At 34.7% G+C, this 19,934-nt stretch overlaps 1 protein-coding gene across 2 annotated transcripts in view; it reads left to right on the forward strand.

Annotated features, from left to right (window-relative positions):
- LYPLAL1 (lysophospholipase like 1) overlaps positions 1–19,934 on the forward strand; it is a 40,945-nt gene that overhangs the window by 9,090 nt on the left and 11,921 nt on the right. For both annotated transcript variants that reach the window (XM_049634564.1, XM_049634563.1), the window contains exon 3: positions 14,408–14,577. In XM_049634564.1, the coding sequence (XP_049490521.1) occupies positions 14,408–14,577 (170 nt within the window). The remainder of the gene's footprint in view (positions 1–14,407; positions 14,578–19,934) is intronic.

Genomic DNA, 19,934 nt, shown 5'->3' on the forward strand with positions numbered 1-19,934 from the left:
CTTTGAATCAATACAAAAAGAAGTTGAGATTGTACCTAAGAACAGGTCTTTATGTACTAGGCTTTCTTTATTTTTAGATTTAATTACTCAAGGTCAGAAACATTAAATACAAAATTCCACTTTTCTTCAAAATTTACCCTTGATTGAGAGCATGGAATTGTGAAGTTTTGCTTCCTTGTTTTCACTAGTTCTAGGATTCCTAAGATGAAGAAATAAAAACCTCACAATTAAATACAATTTGCAATTTCCTATTAAGGAATTAAGGAGCTTTTCAAACAATTTTCAGAAAGAATATATATGTCTGCATTGTGGAGTATTACATTTCAGACCCCTATTCATGATTAGAGGTATCAAGTTAAACAGTGAAGTGAGACATATATAGTTAAGGATAGTAATGCCATTTAATTTGCAATCAATTTAAAAATCAAGTAAGTTTGTAAAATATGTTTATTGCTTTCAATCATGAATACCAGCACTCTCAACCAACCTAGCGAAGTTATTTTGTTTAAATATTTGGCAAGTTGTACATTCTGTAGCTCTGCTGTATTTCATTGGTCCTTTTCCATATTGGAAATCCAATGTCACATGATCAAGGACTACCAATGGCTCCAAACCTTTTGACTTTGTGATCTTCTAAATGTTGGAAGGGCTCTCATAACAAGCAAGTATTACAAGCAAGAACTGGTTCAATATTTTATCATATTAGAAAATCTGTTTCAACATTACTGTGAAATCATTTTTCTTTTAGTCTGTGATAGTGCAGATATCAGCAGGTTTTAATTCTAGTTGTCTCAGAAACCCAGAGCAATTAGAAACTTTATTCGTTTTAATAAATTTTATTTTTAATTTTAAAGCATGAACCACATCTCTGTTGACTGAGGATTTTGCAATCTGAGTTCATCTTACATCTTATTGCAGTTTTGGTTGGTGCCATTTTCCTTCTGTTTTAATGTATTTCAAGATTATTTTTACTCAAGTACATAGGTATTAAAGGCATTGTATTGAGGTAGTTAAGACATCAGATAGTGTTTACAATTCAATAATATTTTATTATCTTGTTGTATTGGAATTGGTGATGATGCTTTCTTAGTTTCATGGTGAATTAAAATGTAATACATTTTAAGGGTTTTCATACTTTTAGGCTTACTCTTCTGTCACACGAATTATCATTTCTTAGTTTTTTCCCATGAAATTATATTTGGTAGTTATGTATTCTCTCCTATTCACAATCTGGCCTCTTTTTGGTATCCCTTTTCCACACTGTTCAGAATGTCCAGCCATAATGCCCTTAGATATTAGGACTATTAGTGGTGATTGTGTATAAATATAGTTAATAAAAATTTGTCCTAGAGGAACATTTTGGCCTTAAAGCCAATTCCTTTTTGTTTAGGGGATTAATTCTCCTAAATTGTATTCTAAGAATAGACAGTTTGCATCATTACCAGCAGTGTATCAGGATACCCATTTCAACTAACACTTGCAAGCATTCATTTATTTTAAAAACAGATTCTAATTTTATTACTGAGAGTCTCTAACGGTTAACAGCTATCCAATAAACAGTGCTTTCAATATCACTAATTCAGCTTAGCTGTTTACTCACCTAATATGTTTAGATAAGAAGAGAGCTATGTGATTTTTTTTCCCTTGTACACTTAAAATTCTTTTTTTTTTCTCTTTATTTTTTTAAGTTTATTTATTTTGAGAGAGAGAGAAAGAGAGAGCAAGCACGAGCGAGGTGGAGCAGAGAGGAAGAGAGAGAATCCCAAGCAGGCTCTGTGCTGTCAGTTCAGAGCCCAGTGCAAGGCTGGATCTCATGAACCACAAGGTCATGACCTGAGCTGAAATGAAGAATCAGAGGCTCCATCAACTGAGCCACCCAGGTGCCCCCCAACTCAGAATTCTTTAAATATTTTTTTCTTGATCACAAAATTGTTGTCTTTACAATGATATCTACTTTATAATTTAACAGCCTCTTAAAAGGTAACAAACTAAAAAGAAAAACATAGAGAAGTATCAAAACAGGAACAGAGTACTAATCTGTCAATTGATTCTGAGGTTCATTAATGGATATAAGCTTTGGAAATATATGTATAGTCACATTTATGTGTTATTCATTTTTTGTGCCATTTATATTTAAATGCATTACATATAAATAAAAGTAAAGGTTATGTTACATTGAGTGACAAAAACAGTAATAAGTAAACAATAAATCTGCTTGTTATTCCTTCTGATTACTTTGAATTAACATTCTGATATGTGCTATATACAATGTGGAATCTTTGAGAAACCAATACTTCGGTTAAGGAGGAAAAGTGAAGACTTTTAGAAATATGTCATCTAGTGGTGCCTGGGTGGCTCAGTCGGTTAAGCATCTGACTTTGGCTCAGGTCATGATCTCGTGGTTCATGAGTTCGAGCCCCACGTCGGGCACTGTGCTGACAGCTCACGGAGCCTAGAGCCTGCTTCGGAATCTGTGACTCCCCCTCTCTCTTTGTCCCCTCCCCATCTCATGCTCTGTCTCTCAAAAAGTAAATAAACGTTAACAAAATTTTAAAAAAATATATGTCATCTAATTCCTATTTAAAGTAAAATTGTTAAGGCTGTCAATGAAGAATTCATCAGTTCTGGGTCTTAATTTTCACAGGTCTAAAATGAACAGATTGGATTAGACTCTAAAATCCCTTACAGTCATTAACTTTTTGAATTTTAGTTCCCTTCAGATTTTATGCAGTGTAGATAAGAACCAGTAATGTAATACTCAGATTTTTTGCTGCAGTGTTAGACCAGTAGGTCAGAGAACTATCCAAAATAAGTAGCCTATTAAGGATAGATGGAATTACTGTGGTACAGTAGTTAAGAATCTGATCTCTGGATTAGGCAGACCTATGTTTGAATCTAGGTTTCTCTATTTAATGCTCTAAGATCTTGAGCAAGGTATTTCACTTCTCTAATGGTGTCCCAGTTTCCTGAAGTGCAAAATGGAGGTCATAATTGTATCTACCTCAAGGAGTCATTGTGAGAATATATAATGTTATTGAATATGTATGTAAATTTCTCAACATGATGTCTGACATAAAATAAGCACTCAATAAATGTTATTAATAGTCTATGATATCCTTGTGGCAGGATGTAGAAATATTATCCAAAGAATTAATTACTGATAGTCCTTGAAGAAATTTTCCAGACGTATGTTTCTGGGTTATATTTTCAAGGACTATTTGAGTTAGTTTTATTTTCATACACGTGAGTATTATTTTCATACTGTTCAAATTTCCAGGTGATGTAAAGCTGAGAAAAATAATATATTGAATAACAAAGTAGAGATCTGAAATGATCTGATAGTCTAGAATAGAGTCAGCAAACTACAGCCTGTGGGTTAAATATGGCCAACCCCCTATTTTTATAAATAAAGTTTTATTGGGATACAGCCACACTCTCATTAACACGTTGTCGCTGGTTACTTTTGTGCTATAAAGCAGAGTACAGTAGTTGCCAAAGAGACTATATGATCCACAGAGCCTAAGGTATTTACTCTATGGCTTTTACAGGAAAAGTTTGCTGACCCCTGATCTAAAGGAATAGCTTTCAGAATTTTTTATTTTTTTTAATTAAAAAAATTGTTTAATGTTTATTCTTGAGAGAGAGCATGAGCAGGGAGGCGCAGAGAGAGGGGGAGACACAGAATCTGAAGCAGGCTTCAGGCTCTGAGCTGTCAGCACAGAGCCTGATGTGGGGCTTGAACCCATGAACCGGGAGATCATGACCTAAGCTGAAGTCAAGACACTCAACTGACTGAGCCATCCAGGCACCCCTCAGAATTTTTAAACCCCAACTCACAATAGGTTATATATTTGACTTGATCCTGTACCTACATTTCAGCAATTAAAGTCTTGTACAGATGCTAGAGTGTGGAGTTGCCAGAATTATTTACCAAATATAGAAACAATATCTGGGACATACTTATACTGAAAAAGTATTTATTGTTTATCTGAAATTAAAATTTAATCGGTGTCCTGTATTTTATCTGCAACTCCATCTGGTTGTTCCCCCCGGAGAGTTTGATTTAATTGGTTTGGGATGTGGCCAAAGCAGAAAGATTTTTAAAAGCTTCATTTCTGATTCTCGTATGCAGCCAAAGGTGAGATCCACTGGTCTAGCAATCATAAAAGTCTGAACAAGGTCACTGTGGGGGAAATGTAACACAAGCAGTCAATTCAAGAGAAATCCACAGAGCAGAGACTGGGAAATATTGAAAATTAGGGGAAGGGAGAAGGTGGTGATGTGAAGGTAGAGAATCTATGAGAAAATTGTAGAGATTGAACATGTAAATGTGTTTTGTTTGGGGCATTTTAAATTTAGCATACTAGCCTGCTGTTCATGAGTTAGCACCCATTTAGAAGGATTTTTTTTAAACTCTACAGTTAAATTGAAAATTGGAAGTCTAAACTGGAAGGCAGTTGTTTTTAAAATACATTGTTCATGATAAGAATCATCTGGGCAGTTACTAAAATGTGGATTTGTAGGTTATGACCTTTTAGATTCGGACTGAGTAGGTAGGAGATAGAGATCGTAATTTGCATTTTAAAGAGCACTACTTTTGATGAGGTAGATTTAAAGTGTGTACCAGCCATCTGTACTCAAGTGTACTGTCATATTTGTGGGGAAAAGAAAGATTATAGAATCTTCCTCCCCACTTCTGAAGACTGAAGCAAATTTTTGGGTGTGACCTGATTCTCTGTAGTTTTTCTGCATCAGAATTTGAAAGCTATTACTTTGGAAAATGTAGGTTAAATTGAAATGGATTTTTAAAAACAGTTTTTCAGGACATAACTTTTTAAGATATCTTTCTTACTTACGTGCTTGAGATTATTTGAGATACTAATTTTTTTTAAGTTTTGAAAAAATCACTAATTGAAAGAAAGTAAAAGGAGGGGAAAAAGCTGAATACACAATAAACGTTGGGAAGGTTACATACTATATTATTATTAAATAAAGTATACTTCAAGACATTATCAGTTATAAAAATGAACATTTATAAGCAAAAAGTAGCTATTAAGGAGGAAGACAATAATCCTGCATGGGCATGTACTTAATAATATTGTTTATAACTGACAGAACTAAAGGAAGAAGTAGATTAATCTACAATCTTCGTTGCAGATTTTAATACCCATTCTTCAGGATCTAATAACAACTTAGAAAAATAATGGCTAAGTGGATATAAAATTTAATTAGTACTATAACCACCTTGAACATTGACATTATAGAACTCCACAACAATGCTCGTAGGATAGTCACCAAGAGATTATATGGAAGACCATAATATAAGTACCAATAAGTATCAAAAGACTGAAATTGTACAGAATATTTTCTGTGACAGGGGCGCCTGGGTGGCGCAGTCGGTTAAGCGTCCGACTTCAGCCAGGTCACGATCTCGCGGTCTGTGAGTTCGAGCCCCGCGTCAGGCTCTGGGCTGATGGCTCGGAGCCTGGAGCCTGTTTCCGATTCTGTGTCTCCCTCTCTCTCTGCCCCTCCCCCGTTCATGCTCTGTCTCTCTCTGTCCCAAAAATAAATAAAAAAAAAAAAGTTGAAAAAAAAATTTAAAAAAAAAAGAATATTTTCTGTGACAGGAATGGGATGGAATTAGAAATCAGCAGCAATAAGATAACTATAATACCCCAAAACATTTGAATATTAACAAAATTGCTAAATATGAAATGAAATAAAGGATATCAATATAAATTCTGAAGGCAATGAAAGGAATTATCCTGAATAACTTTATGGCAGTAAAGTTGAACAATTAGAGAAAAGATACAAGTTCCATGAAAAACACAAATGATCAAAACTGAAACAAAAAGTCTGAATACTCTCATAAAAAAAAATTGAATTCATTATTAGAACCTTCACACAAGAAAACTTCAGGTCCAGATAATTCCACTAATAAATTTTATTGAACAATTGAAGGAAAAATAACACAAACTCAGGAAATGGGAACATTTTGTAACACATATTAAAAGACCATTATAGCTCCGATAACAAAACTTTACAAATATGTTAAAGAAAAGAAAACTACAAATCAATATCCCTCATGAACATAGAGGATTCCTTAATTTAACTTAACTTAAAACAACACTAGCAAATCAAATTCAGCTACGTATAAAATGGATAATACATTATGACCAGGTGGGGTTTATCCCAGGAACATTTGAAAATCCATCAGTGTAATCACTGTGTTAACAAAATGAAAGATTAAAAAACTGTGTTTATCTTAAAGGATACAGAAAAAACATGTAACCAATTCATAAAGAAAACCCTTAGCTAATTAGGCAAAGAATGAAATTTCCTCAACATAATAAAAGGTGCATAGAAAAACTCTTGCAACAAACATCATACTTAATGATGAAATACTGAATCCTTCCCCTCTAAGATTACACAGGAAGGAGGTCCTTGATTCTGTTCAACATTGTATGGGTGTTCAAACATGTACAATAAGGCCAGACAATGAAATAAAAAGAATAAAGGTTGAGAGAGAAAAGTAACACTGCCTTTATTCTCAGATAATATGGCTGTTTACACAAACATCACAAAGAATCTAGATAACTACTAGAAATAAGTGAATTTGAGAAGACAGTAGGATGCAAAAGCAAGATACTAAGATAAACTGTATTTTTATGTACTCACAACAAACAATATTATAATATGTATTTTTTTACCTTTTTATTACTTTTAACCAATCCGTATTTAAAGTGGGTTTCCCACAGACATCATGTTTTTGAGCTTTGTTTTTTCTCTCTAACCAATGTGATAGTTTCTGTCTTTTAAGCGATTTGTTTAGACCATTTACATTTAATGTAATGATAATGTTTGAATTTAAGTCTATAGCTTTTGTTCCTCTTTTCCCCTGTGCTATCTTCTTTATAGATAATTTGAATTATTTTAATATTCCATTTTATTTATCTATTTTTATTTTTCCTGATTGCTCTAGGGATTGCAAAATACATACCAAACTTCACCTGGTTAGATTCTTACCACTTTATATGAAATGCAGGGAGCTTACAACCATATAGTTTCCTTTATCTCTCCTGCTTGTTATGTCTGTCATATGTATTTCATTTATGTACATTGAAAACTCTATCAAAACATGGTTATAATTTTTGTTTTCAACAGTGATGCATATTTTAAAGAGCTTGAGAGGAGAACAATAGTCTATTATATTTACCAAGTTGTGGTCTATTACAGCATGTCAGTATGTTTTGATTAAATTGTAAATTGCCATTTGACTATAACATAGTCCTTCTCCTCAACCCTATTTAATAGATGTTTTTAATCAGCTAAGTTAGGGGCATATTAAGTAAAAGTCAGCAATTAACTTGCTGTGTTGATTTAAATGGAAAATATTGCTTCATTTTTTTTTTTCATTATTAATTTGGACTCTGTTTAATTGAAGTGCTCAATAAAGATTTTTGTTTCTGTAACATACTTTAGTTGTATTTGTAATTAGAGGTTTTCTTGGTTTGGGGCTTACTATTAGAATTTCCATCTTAAAAATAATAGCAATTTTTTAACAAGCCAATTAATGACTTATATGATGATATAAATTGCTCTTGGTGTTTTGAAAAATTCTAAAAGTAATAAGATTTGCATAGTGCTTCTACTTTTTGATTACTATTTTTCCAATGAAGTGTATGTTTATATTTTTTATTAAATGTATTCCAAAACTAGTACTTTTGATTTAGGTGTAGATAACAGTAGATTGATTTTTACTCTATCACTTGGGATTCGATTCCTGTCTGAAGCCCAGTATGAAGATCACTCTCCTGATACCAGGAGATATGTACTTGAAGTACACTTTACTAATAAGGAACCCTACTCAAAACAGCTATTTTGAAGAAATAGTTTTACTTCTTTGGTAATTATTTTCAACAGTACATTTAAATACCCATTAGTATGTAAAAACTTTTTCTTAGAAACTCTTTTTTTTTTTTTTTTAAGCAGCTAAAGAAAAATTTGACCTTTTACTAGAAATTGCAATATGGATTTTACAAGAATTAAAGTTAAAAGATATTCAGAGAAAAATAAACTGATTTTAGGTATTCTCTTATTTCTAGCTGACCCACATTATACCCTAGTGTCACAAATGATTATTGACATTCATCATTCAACAAATGCTTGTTCTTAGCACTGAGGGGATTGCTGTGGAAAAGATAAATGGAAAATAAAAGAGCAACTAAATCTATAAATTTCAAATAGTGATAAATTCTGTTAAGACCATTAAATAGGATAATGGGATAGAGGGAGAGAGTGTGTGTGTGTGTGTGTGTGTGTGTGTTGTAGGGTAGAGGGGAGGTACACTTTAAATTGTAGGGTCAAAGAAGGCTTCCCTAAGGAGGGGACATTTGAGCTGAGACCTAAATGATCATTGGGAGCCCACTGTGCAGAAATGGGGCACAGAGTGTTCCAGGTAGAGGGAATATCAGATGCAAAGCCTCTGGATCAATAATGAGGCTGTCCTTTCAGAAGAAAACTCAGAGGGAAATGTGACTGGTCCCGGTGATCCTGGTTATTGCTGTGGAAGTGCTGTGGCATGACACATAGGAAGACAGGACCAGGCAATGTTATCTTAAAGGTTAAATGAATGACCTTCTTTTTTTTTTTTTTTTAATCTTTTTAATGTTTATTTTTGAGACAGAGAGAGACAGAACATGAACGGGGGAGGGTCAGAGAGGGAGGGAGACATAGAATCTCAAACAGGCTCCAGGCTCTGAGCTGTCAGCACAGAGCCTGACGTGGGGCTCGAACTCATGAACCGCGACATCATAACCTGAGCCGAAGTCGGACGTTTAACCGACTGAGCCACCCAGGCGCCCATGAATGACCTTTTGATTTTATGACTTTTAGAGACCACAGATCAAAACAGAACTTGGTATCAAGCTGAATGTCAGCTCTTTCATTTTTTAACTTTGGACATTTTATTCCAGCTTCATACGTTACCAGTGTGTTTGATTGATTGATTGATTGATTGATTGAAGGGCCACACAGATGTTCTTTGCCGAGCATATGTATTTATTGTGGTAATGTCTGAGCTGTCTTATACCAGCTAATAAAGTGATTTATTTGAGGGAAAAGGTGAATGAGTATAACATATGTGCCAGTTTGTTTAGCTGTTTTAGAAAACAATCTCTTATGCTTTATTTAAAAGTTACTCTAACATTAATAGAAGTATGCATTTTTAATAACGTTTTCTTAACAAAAAAGTTCTAAATTATTATTTATCTCATTAAATTTTCCCAATTATCTCCTTCAAACAAATTGCAATTTTCTTAGAGAATTGGGAGAATAAAAAAACGACTGTATTGGTGAAATTTACATTGGGAGTCCTCCTCCATGGAGCATCTATCTCTGATTAAGGAAGGCCCTGTCAAAGAGAAAAAGTTAAGTGAGTGTCATTTTTTTCTGTTAATGGCTGAGTTCCCAGAATGATTCAGATTTTAGCCTATGATATCATCCTTATTTAAGTATTTAGACAGACAAATAAATACTTAGAGAAAAAGCAGAATAAAATGAAAACGGAAGTAGAAATAATTCCAAAGAGTAACAGTCTAACTCAAGCTTTAAAGTGAGTGTTGTGTATTCAGTTTTCATTCAGAACACTGATTTCAATGACAAATTGAATACAGTTTGGGATTTCATTTTGTCTTACACTGACATTAATACTAGTAGAAACCACCTGCTTTCATTTTCAGAGTACTTTAAGAAAGTTATTCTTAAATAACAGAAAGGGATTCTGGGAGGTGGGAGGCTTGAATGCTTTCTGTGTTCTCTCCCCTTCTGATTCCAATTTATTTACCTCTCTTGAGCCAAGCAGCTTCTGAGGTCAGAAGGCCTGCAGAATGAGGGCGGAGGTAGGTTCTATTGGAGTGCTAGTAGAAATGTGATGGAAAACTTTATCTCCTGTGCACCCATTGAAAGCTTGGAGAACAATGCAGGAGAAGCCCTATATGAATGTGGCAATTCCTGGGAAGAGCTCAGTCTGCAAAAATCTTCCCTTATCTCAGATTTATGTCATCAGGTGTTAATTCCCATAGAATAATGCAATATTAATTAAAATCCCACAAGGACTTTTAAGGAGTATTTGAAATCATTTTAAAAATTACTAAATATTTGATTAATTTCTTAGATAAGTGAGAAAGAATGGATGCCTGAGAAGAGGCAGGGCAAGTCTGAAAAGGAGACTGGTTTTGATGATGCTAGAGGGTGACTGCATTACTCAACTTCAGAACATCCTGTAAAGCCACTTCAATACACTCAATAGGATCCTAACACAGGATGGGTAAATACATCAGTAGAACAAAATAGAGCCTTTCTCCACCAGGGTTCTTCACCTGAATCACAAAGCACAGGAAATGGTTTCAGTTATTGTTTTCTTGATTTCCCCAAGGATAATACAGAACTAGTACCATTCCAGATCCACTGGAGAGAAGTCCATTTATTATATATAGTACGCGTTAGACATCAGGACTTAACTCTCACAGAACCTAGTTTGAGAGATTAGATAAGTCAGAACTATAAAATTAAACATATGGAAAAAACGGAATTTCACCTTTGTGAAAGATGTTTTTTCTTCTTTTAGGAGTAGTAGTACAGACGCAATTGATTATCCATATGGGAGAAAATGAACTTGAACTCTTTTTTTTTTTTTTAAACGTTTATTTATTTTTTTGAGACAGAGAGACAGAGCATGAACGGAGGAGGGTCAGAGAGAGAGAGAGAGGGAGACACAGAATCCGAAACAGGCTCCAGGCTCTGAGCTGTCGGCACAGAGCCTGACGCGGGGCTCGAACTCACAGACTGTGAGATCATGAACTGAGCCAAGTTGGAAGCTTAACCGACTGAGCCACCCAGGCGCCCAAACTTGAACTCTTATGACACTTCATATATGAAATAAATTCCAGGAAATTTCAAGACTTAAATATAAAAGTGAAAACGAAAATCATAGAAGAAAATTTTGAATTCCATATGTAAACATGTATGGATTAGAAAAGAGCCCTCTTAAATCAGGAGACCTATAAATTTTAGTTGTTTTTTTTTTTGTTTTTTAAGGACAGACTATATCAAATGCAGTTACTTTTATCTGATTTTTAAAAAGACACCATAAATACATAATGTCAATATGTAAACATAGATGTTAAAAAATACTTAAAGTACAAATGACAACTATTTAAGTGTCAATTATAGACCAAGTGCTCTTCTAAACTAATAAAATCTAAACCACAGTAGAAAAAAATAGCAAATGATACAAACAGGTAATTCCATTTATGTTGAGTTCTAGAACAGAAAAAAAAACACTATTCTATCGTGATAAAAATCCCTCAACATTTGCCTGGGAAGTAAATGGGAATTGCTGGCAAAGGACCATGATGGAATTTTCTGAGGTAAAGGGAATGTTCTGTGTCATTGTGGAGATGATTACATTGTTTGGTCTTTGACTTACATACTTAAACATGTACTTTTATGTATGTGAATTATACCTCAAGAAAGTTGATTTAAAACTGTAGCTGATACCCTTAAATATTTTAAAGGATGTTAGCACCTATTGCAGTAAGGGCTGTGGACAAAAGGATGTTCTCTTTTCTTGCATAAAGGTGAATTTTTTACAGCCTTAATGGGAGTAACTTTGAAACATCTAATAACATAAAAATTGTACCTTTCAATCCAGCAGCTCTGTTACTTGGACTTTTTCATAGGAATAAAAGTCCTAGTACATAAACGTATATATGCAAATATGTTTAATGCCGCACTGTTCTTAGTGGCTATAACCTGAGGACCAAATGCCCATTAGTAGGGGAATGGCTGATGACACTGTAGAGCCTCAGTATTAATTATACAGCCATTTAAAAGGATGAGTTCCAACTCTATCCGATGGAAGGATATCCATAAGGTCTTGTTAAGGGAGGAAGCATGATGCACATAAGAAAAGCCAATAGGCTATTTCATATTTGAAAAGAAAATAGTGCTGTAAAACATATCCTATAAAGATATATGTTTTAATGTATGTGCAAGAAACACCTTCGGGGTTGTATATTCCAGATCTAAACATGGTTTACTTAGTGTGAAGGGCAGGATGTGGGGGAGGGGCAGTGGGGAGGTGGAGTGGCGCACAGAATCAGTAAGATTTATATGAAAACCCTCAAAACAGCACACACATGTACTTTCCCATATTTGCAAAATATCATATACCTTCATAAACAAGGAGAAAATGTAGGTTTTTATGTACTGTCTTAGAGGGATATTCAAAATATACATTCAGATTTTAGATAGTGTATTGCAAAGTAACATTTATAACATTCTTCTGTTTTTGTAAATAAACAAGGCCCTTTGTAGATGAGCTCTTGTTTTTAGATTGCTTTCAGTTTCTCTGAGAAACTTTCCAAATATAATCCTCTTGGTTTCCAGGTACCGAAAGTGGATGTCGGTTTATTTTGGAGTGGTATGATCCATATAGAAAAATTAGTTCTGTTGTCTTCAGTACCATCCATTGGTCCCAAAGAGTGGGTATTACCCAAGGACAGATCTGCAGAGACATTGGGGTCCTTTTGATCCAGTGGATAAGAGAATAAGGATTGAATCTAACTAGCTTTTAGGGTTTACTGAGGTTCCACTTGGTTTTTCACTAAAGAACATACAGGTCTTAGTGTCTTTCAGCCTTCCATTTTGTTGTTGTTGTTGTTCTACCTGTATATTTCATACTTTTATTTCACTCGCTTTGGAGGGTGAGAGTAAACAGCTAACTCTGAGTTGGGCAAAGTGGTAAGTATAGGAGGAATTCTGCATCTGTGATCATTATTGGTTTAGATTTCTTGTTATTATGGGTGCTTGAATTATTATTTTTTTTTTTTTTGAGTTTATTCTTGCGAGAGGGAGCACGCACGTGCATGCATGCCCTTGAACTGGAGAGGGGACAAATAGAGAGGGAAATAGAGAATCCAAGCAGGCTCCACACTGTCAGTGCAGAGTCCAACACAGGGCTCAAACTCAAAAACCGTGAGGTCATGACCTCAGCTGAAATCAAGAGTCAGATGCTTAACCAATTGAGCCACCCAGGAGTCCCTATGATGGGTAGGTTTAGCACTGGTTGTGTTTTCTAGGGCTTTCTTGCATGGAACATAAATCCTATTTTCACTGTCATGTAAGGGGAAAGAACATTTGGCCAAGTGGAAAACAGTTTCTTTTATCAAATCCTCTTATCCCTCATCTTTGGAAAACCTTCATTCTCCATGTTTATTCTTATAGATCCTTGGGTACCTCTGTGTTTGTTTAGAGGAGCGTGTAAAATTGTTTTCATTTCCCTTCATTTACCTTTACCAACATAGGACATGAACACAGGAACCCTTAATCCCACTGCAATTGGTTAAAACAGAACATTTGGAATACCTTGACACAATGAATAAGATTCACTAATATTGTAACCATCCCACCTTATACGTAAATATAAAGCATCATGTAAGATCAGTTTTATTCAGAGCACCCACCTAGAGTATCTTCTCACATAAAACATGAGTCCAACGAGGTACCCAACCTGAGACCCAAATGATGCAAACAGTATGGAATATCTGTATGATCATGTGCTTCCAAAGATTACTTGTACCCCCATTCAACTCTGATTTCAAGTTTCCTGATCAACTCTGATTTCAAGTTTCCTGAGAAGATAAAAATAAAAGTTCCAACTCTTGATTAAACAAAAATTTAGCCCCCATTCTAAGAATGATCTGGATGAGATCAAAAAAGCTCTTAAATTATGAACTCATCTTTCATACTTAAGTTCTACAAATTAACCACTTTTTAAAAGCATTTTGGTGAATCTTTTTTCCTACTCTTGAGGTATTAAACTTTTTGCAGAGATAAAAATTATTCACTTAGCTATGAATACTAAAATATTGACCCTATATTTACAGGGGGACAAGAGGGTAAGAAAGGGCCTAAGGCAAATCAAAACAAATTAAAAAAAATAGACCTGAATAATCAGTCATTTAAATTGAGCAGAAGAAAATATATGCATGCACACTATGTATTTATTAATTTTGTAATTAATTTATAAATATATATATTAATTTATATATATAATTCCTTTTTTCACGGGGATTTTCTGGAGAATTTATCAATATATAAAGATGGAGAGAATAAGGAAAGATGATGAGTTGACTATTAGTAAATGTTAATGGAATCAATGTAATTATAGGCAAGTTAATGCAGTATGCCTGAGGCTGCTTTTAATATGAATTCTTTAACTTTTAAAACTTGGAGGAAAATGAAATTATTCAGCACATTAGTATTTTAGAAATTGAAACATTCATTTTTAATAACATTCCCTTTTCCTTTTTTTTTTCTTCTTTTTTTTTCTGGTTTTAAACAGGCCATATACTCCTATGAAAGGAGGAATCTCCAATGTATGGTTTGACAGATTTAAAATATCTAATGACTGCCCAGAACACCTTGAATCAATCAATGTAATGTGTAAAGTGCTCACAGATTTGATTGATGATGAAGTAAAAAGTGGCATCAAGAAGAATAGAATATTAGTAGGTAAGACCTTTAAATGTTAGTAAATTTCTTTCACTTTTGCCTATTTCTATACATTGAACTTTACTTGGAATATTATTTAGAAACACCTGTATATCGCTTGACCTGTTCATTGTTTCAAATATGAGTTTACATATTGAAGGTTTTAAAAATATTGAAATTAACAGCTCCTGAAACTTTAATTCATTTTCTTTAATCATAACTTAACTTGAGAATTCCATGTTTAATATTCAATTAAAAGATTATTCATTTCAGTTTTTAAAACATTTTATTTTGATTAGCTTGAGTTTTATAAATATGCTTAAACTACTGTTACCATGATCAAGGTAGAGTATACAATCAAAATATAATATAAAATTAATGAAAAGTACCTTTCAGAGTTAGTGTCACAGGAATAAGGCATTTATAAACTTTTATTAAACATGTCTTCAGCAATCTCTCTTCCCAAGGGGATATATATACCTTTATATAAGCTGTTTATTCTACTTAATGCCCTTTCCTTTTTCTGTAATCATCAAATACATAAACTATTAAAATCTCTATTTATATAATACATAGGAAAGTGAGATTGGCTGGGTAGAATGTGGATGGTACAGAATATATTTTGGTGAATGAGTTTTATTTTCAAATACAACTATTCAATTTAAAATGACTTGCATTTAATGATGAAATTGTAAAGCAAATTAGCTCTATCATATTCTAAATAACTATAAAATGCACATTGAGATCTTGTATAGACAAAATTTGGTAAATTAGTAAACTTCCTTGGTGTTTATTGAAGTACTGAACTAGTCGAGTGGAGAAGCAGTATAATATGATGAATAAAATCCATTGTCTTCTGCCTTGCCTTCAACTTCCACTTTTGTTAATTAAAAGCAGTGAGCCCTCCAGCCCAGTAACATCACCTTCCTGGTCCTCTGTTTCAGCATCTAAATACAAAACATAAGGGGGTGCCTGGGTGGTTCAGTCAGTTAAGCCTCCAGGTTGGGCTCAGGTCATGATCTTGTGATTCTTGAGATTGAGCCCAGCACAGAGCCTGCTTAGGCTCCTCTGTCTCCCTCGCTCTCTGTGCCTCCCTCACTTGCACTCACTCTCTCTCAAAAATAAAGTTTGTTTTAAAACATAATGGGAGTGCTGGGAAGACCATGAGGAAAGGCACGCAACTCAGTGTAGGGGTAAATTATAAAACAGTTACAAAACAGAATCCAAAATGTGGGAATGTATGACAAAGTCTGTCATTCAATCATTTAGCAAATATTTTCTAAGTTCCTACTGTGTGCCAGGCATGTTAGATGCTCAAAGGGACACACAGATCAATACAAAAGGATCTGTCTCACAAATGTTAACAACCTAGAAGAGCCATTAGGTACTTACAGTGATTACTGTAATGCCAGCAAGCCTGTGATAAGTGACCTAAAGCAATGTACCTGCTGGCTCTTCAAAGAGAATGATCACGTGCATTTATTACTTCTTCCCAGGACCTATCACAATTCCTGGCACAGAGCAAATGCTTAGGAAATTTATAATGAATGGCATGACCTGATCAGTGAATTGCTGATTTAAGTAATTAAGTACCACAGGAATTGAAAGCAGAGATCATACCTTGAGGCTATTCAAGAATTAATAGGAAGGTAGCAGTGGCATTTGAGATTTCAGATGCACACATAAATAGTTTTATCTATTGTACTGTGGAGGTCTAGGCATAAAGAATGATATGAACTCGAAAAAGTAGTGCTTGTTTTTATCTGTCTGGACGTTAGATGGCTTTAGCAGAAAGTCTGTTGTCCAAGGAAAATGCCTTGTTGACTCGGATAGCTGTGCTAAGAGACTGCAGAGCAGGATGGTATAGTGACAGATGCAGGTTCAAATGTGACGTCTGCCTTGTTACCACCACATATACCTACACTACTTTTCTGCTGCCTCACCTGTGTGGGAATAACAATACAACATCTGTTTTCCTGGGAGATGGTGTTTGTAAAATACTTGGCTCATTCTAGGCTCTCGAATTCTCTCTGGTTCCCCTTCTGTCCTTTATTCTGTGGATGATTGGTGAGGGATGATCAGAGAAGGTCTGTGAGTCATGCAGCTCGTTAGAACTGTGTGTCAGGAAAACTGATCTGGCAGGAGGGTTAAGTGAACAGATGCGAAGTTGTGTGTGGGGGAAACCAATTCAGTAATTGATCAATTCAGTAGTTGATTCCGAAGTGATTGATTCCAGAGATTCCAAAGTAATGTGATGACAGTGGGAAAACCAAAGATTGGGATAAGAATTTGCTTTAAGATAAAACTGCAAAATCTTCATATGTAAAAAAGTAGAAAATATTCTGATTAGTACTCAATGTATATGAGCTAAAGATTCTGTCATGTTGACCGATAACTGCCATCTGCTCGTCTCCTTCCGTCCCCACCTCTTCCCTTCCCCACATCCATCAGCTACTTCGTATTACTCATCTCTGGAAAGAGGCCGTGGGGACTGTTGTAAGGTCAAAGAGCTAATAAGAGTTTTGAATTGGGGCACCTGGGCACCTGGTCATGATCTCGCGGTTCCTGCATTCGAGCCCCAGATCGGGCTCTGCACTGACAGTGCGTAGCCTGCTTGGGATTCTCTGTCTCTCCCTCTCTCTCTGCCCCTCCCCAACTCACGCTTTCACTCTATCTCGAAATAAATGAATAAACTGTAAAAAAAAAAAAAAAGCTGGAATTGAGGTTTACTTCATTTCAAAGCCCATGATTCTCCCATTCAATTTAACTAAACATTTTTAAGACTTTTAATACATATTTTTGAATTCCTTTTACCAAAAAATAGTACCAGTTGGTACTTCTCCCACTCCTATTAGAATGTCCGTCTTACTGTATCGTCACTGAATAATATTGCCTTGAAAAATATTTGCTAAAAATAAGTAAATGAAAAGTCGTAATTAATTCATACTTATTTTGTTATTCTCCATCTACTTCTTTTTGTTGTATTTTAACACAGGAAGGCTTTTCTTCGTTGTCTGTTACTCTTTCCTTTTATGATTTTCTTTTTCCAAATAATGTCTTAGTGTGAGAAAGTCTCTAGAACTTGGATAAATATTCAAATAGGTTTTCTACTGGTTTTCTATATGTGATTTATTTTTTACCTGTACTTCTTTGAGTCATCTGGAATTTATTTTATTTGCTTTTTACCATATCATGGAGATTTTAATATTTTCTAAAGTACCAAGAGAGCCTTGTTAAAGTATAGTCTTATTTAGGGGCTTTAGGTGGCTCAGTTGAGCATTCCACTCTTGATTTCAACTGAGGTTGTGATCCCAAGGGTTGTGGGGTCGAGCCCACATCAGGCTCTGTGCTGAGTGTGGAGCCTGCTTAAGATTTTCTCTCCCTCTCTCTGTCTTTCTCTCTCTCTGCCCCTCACCTCACTCATGCCCTCTATCTCTTAAACAAACAAACAAACAAAAAAAGTCTTTATAAAGCCATCAGTAATATGGTCAGTATTTTATCAAAACACCATTGAATCTGTAACAACAAAATTTCTCTGTGGAAGCTTTGTAGATTATTACATTGCAAAATTTAAAAAATTGAAATTTATGGCAAAGCCATATTAACATGTTATATATAATAGTTATATATTATTTTTTGAATACAAAACGCTGGAAAAGGAAGATTTTTTTTAGAATTTTTGAGATGAGCTGATTAGCTTCAATAAAGCCTCTTTCTTAGCTTACAATGTGAAAGAGACCACAGAGCACAGACTCAGTGTGCTTTGTTCTTGTTACCTGTATTGTTATTTAACTAGTCAGTGAACATAAATCTTCAATAACAGTCTATAACATTACATGTACCCCAAAACACACATGATTCTTGACCTCTTATACTATGACAAAACATTCATCATAATACCTCCCCTTTTTTGTTTGCCGTCTTCTTTACGTGGGTTAGCTTCTAATCCTAGATTCACTACTTTGTAGGCATAGGATCTCCTTAACCTCTGTGCTTGGGCGATAATAATATACCTATCTTACAGATTTGTGATAGTTGAGTTAGTCAAAATACTCAGGAATGTGTCTGGCATGTAATTTTGAGACCGTTTTCTTCCTGTTATTAAACAGTCTTTATGCCATGGTCACTCCAAAGAGCAGAAGGGCCCTACTAAGGCCACGGCCGCCCCTGGGAGACCTTTAGACGGCTCACCACTTCTTCCCCGTCATCTGTTTTCTTTCTCCTCAGTGGTGTACATGCTGGATTTCTTGCTTTCTTTTTCATGCATTATTTAAAAGGAAGTTACTGCTTAATAACTTCCAACTGGTTTTTGTGCTTTTGTGGTATCTATGATAGTACATTTTAAGTGGAGTAAGATTTAAGTGCTATTCATAACATGTTAACGAAGGAGGGGTTCCGTGGGAAGTCAAAGAAAAATGCATTTAAGATTCTGACCAATTTTTAGTACACACAAACACAGTGCACTACAGTGAGTTTGGGTTATTTTTAAAAAGTCATTGTAAAAGGAAAATTTAGAAAATTTTAATATTGAAAAGGAAAAACATGGAGATAATAGGTAAAACATTTTTAATTGTTATCCTTATTGATTTTGTTTAACATGTGATAACATTTCTGATTTAGTGTCATATTATATGTGCTCCTGGAGCCCTTATCTCTGAGATTATAACTGCAGCCAGTGTGAGCTTTATAAAACAACACTATTCTCTGTATTTGAGTGGGTGGGAGCCTGTTCTGTGTCTGTGGTTTTATTTTAATTAGTGGTATTTTATTAAGCTTCGTTTTAAAGACAATTGCTTTTATAATGTATGTTTTGCAACTATTTGGGGGTAGTCTATCTAGTTTGCTCAGGTTAAAAATGATACTTCTTATACTAAATTTGATCTCCAAATTGTTAATAAAAATTTTAAGTCTTGGAGTACCGAGAAAACTATCAAAACGTTTATAGCCTGATGAGGAAGGTACAGAAGTAAGGTGTTCTAATACAGTGTATTGTAAAAGTGTATACAAGGTACAATGTGAGCAGTGAGGAAAGAACAAGTAAATCTTTTGGGAGGAGTTAGGGACTGCTTCTTAGAAGAGATGGCTCCAACTGAGTTTTAACGAAGGAGTTAAAATATGACTGGTAAACAGAGAGGGAAAGAAAGCAAGGGGCACATCAGAATCTCTCAGAAAATACTAGTTTAGTATGCCATCCAGTCCCCTAGGATTATCAGATTAGATACAGAGAATGATGTGATCAAGTGTACATTTCAGAAGGCTTATGCTGATAACGCCATAGACGTTGGCCAGTCTGAAGGCCAGGAGAACAGCAATAGATGCAAGGGAATGATGGCGACTAACACACAGTTTCAGGATTTAGGGAACATGAAGATGAATAA

This window comes from Panthera uncia, chromosome F1 (assembly GCF_023721935.1).
Source record: "Panthera uncia isolate 11264 chromosome F1, Puncia_PCG_1.0, whole genome shotgun sequence".
In the NCBI taxonomy this organism is placed as follows: domain Eukaryota; kingdom Metazoa; phylum Chordata; class Mammalia; order Carnivora; family Felidae; genus Panthera; species Panthera uncia.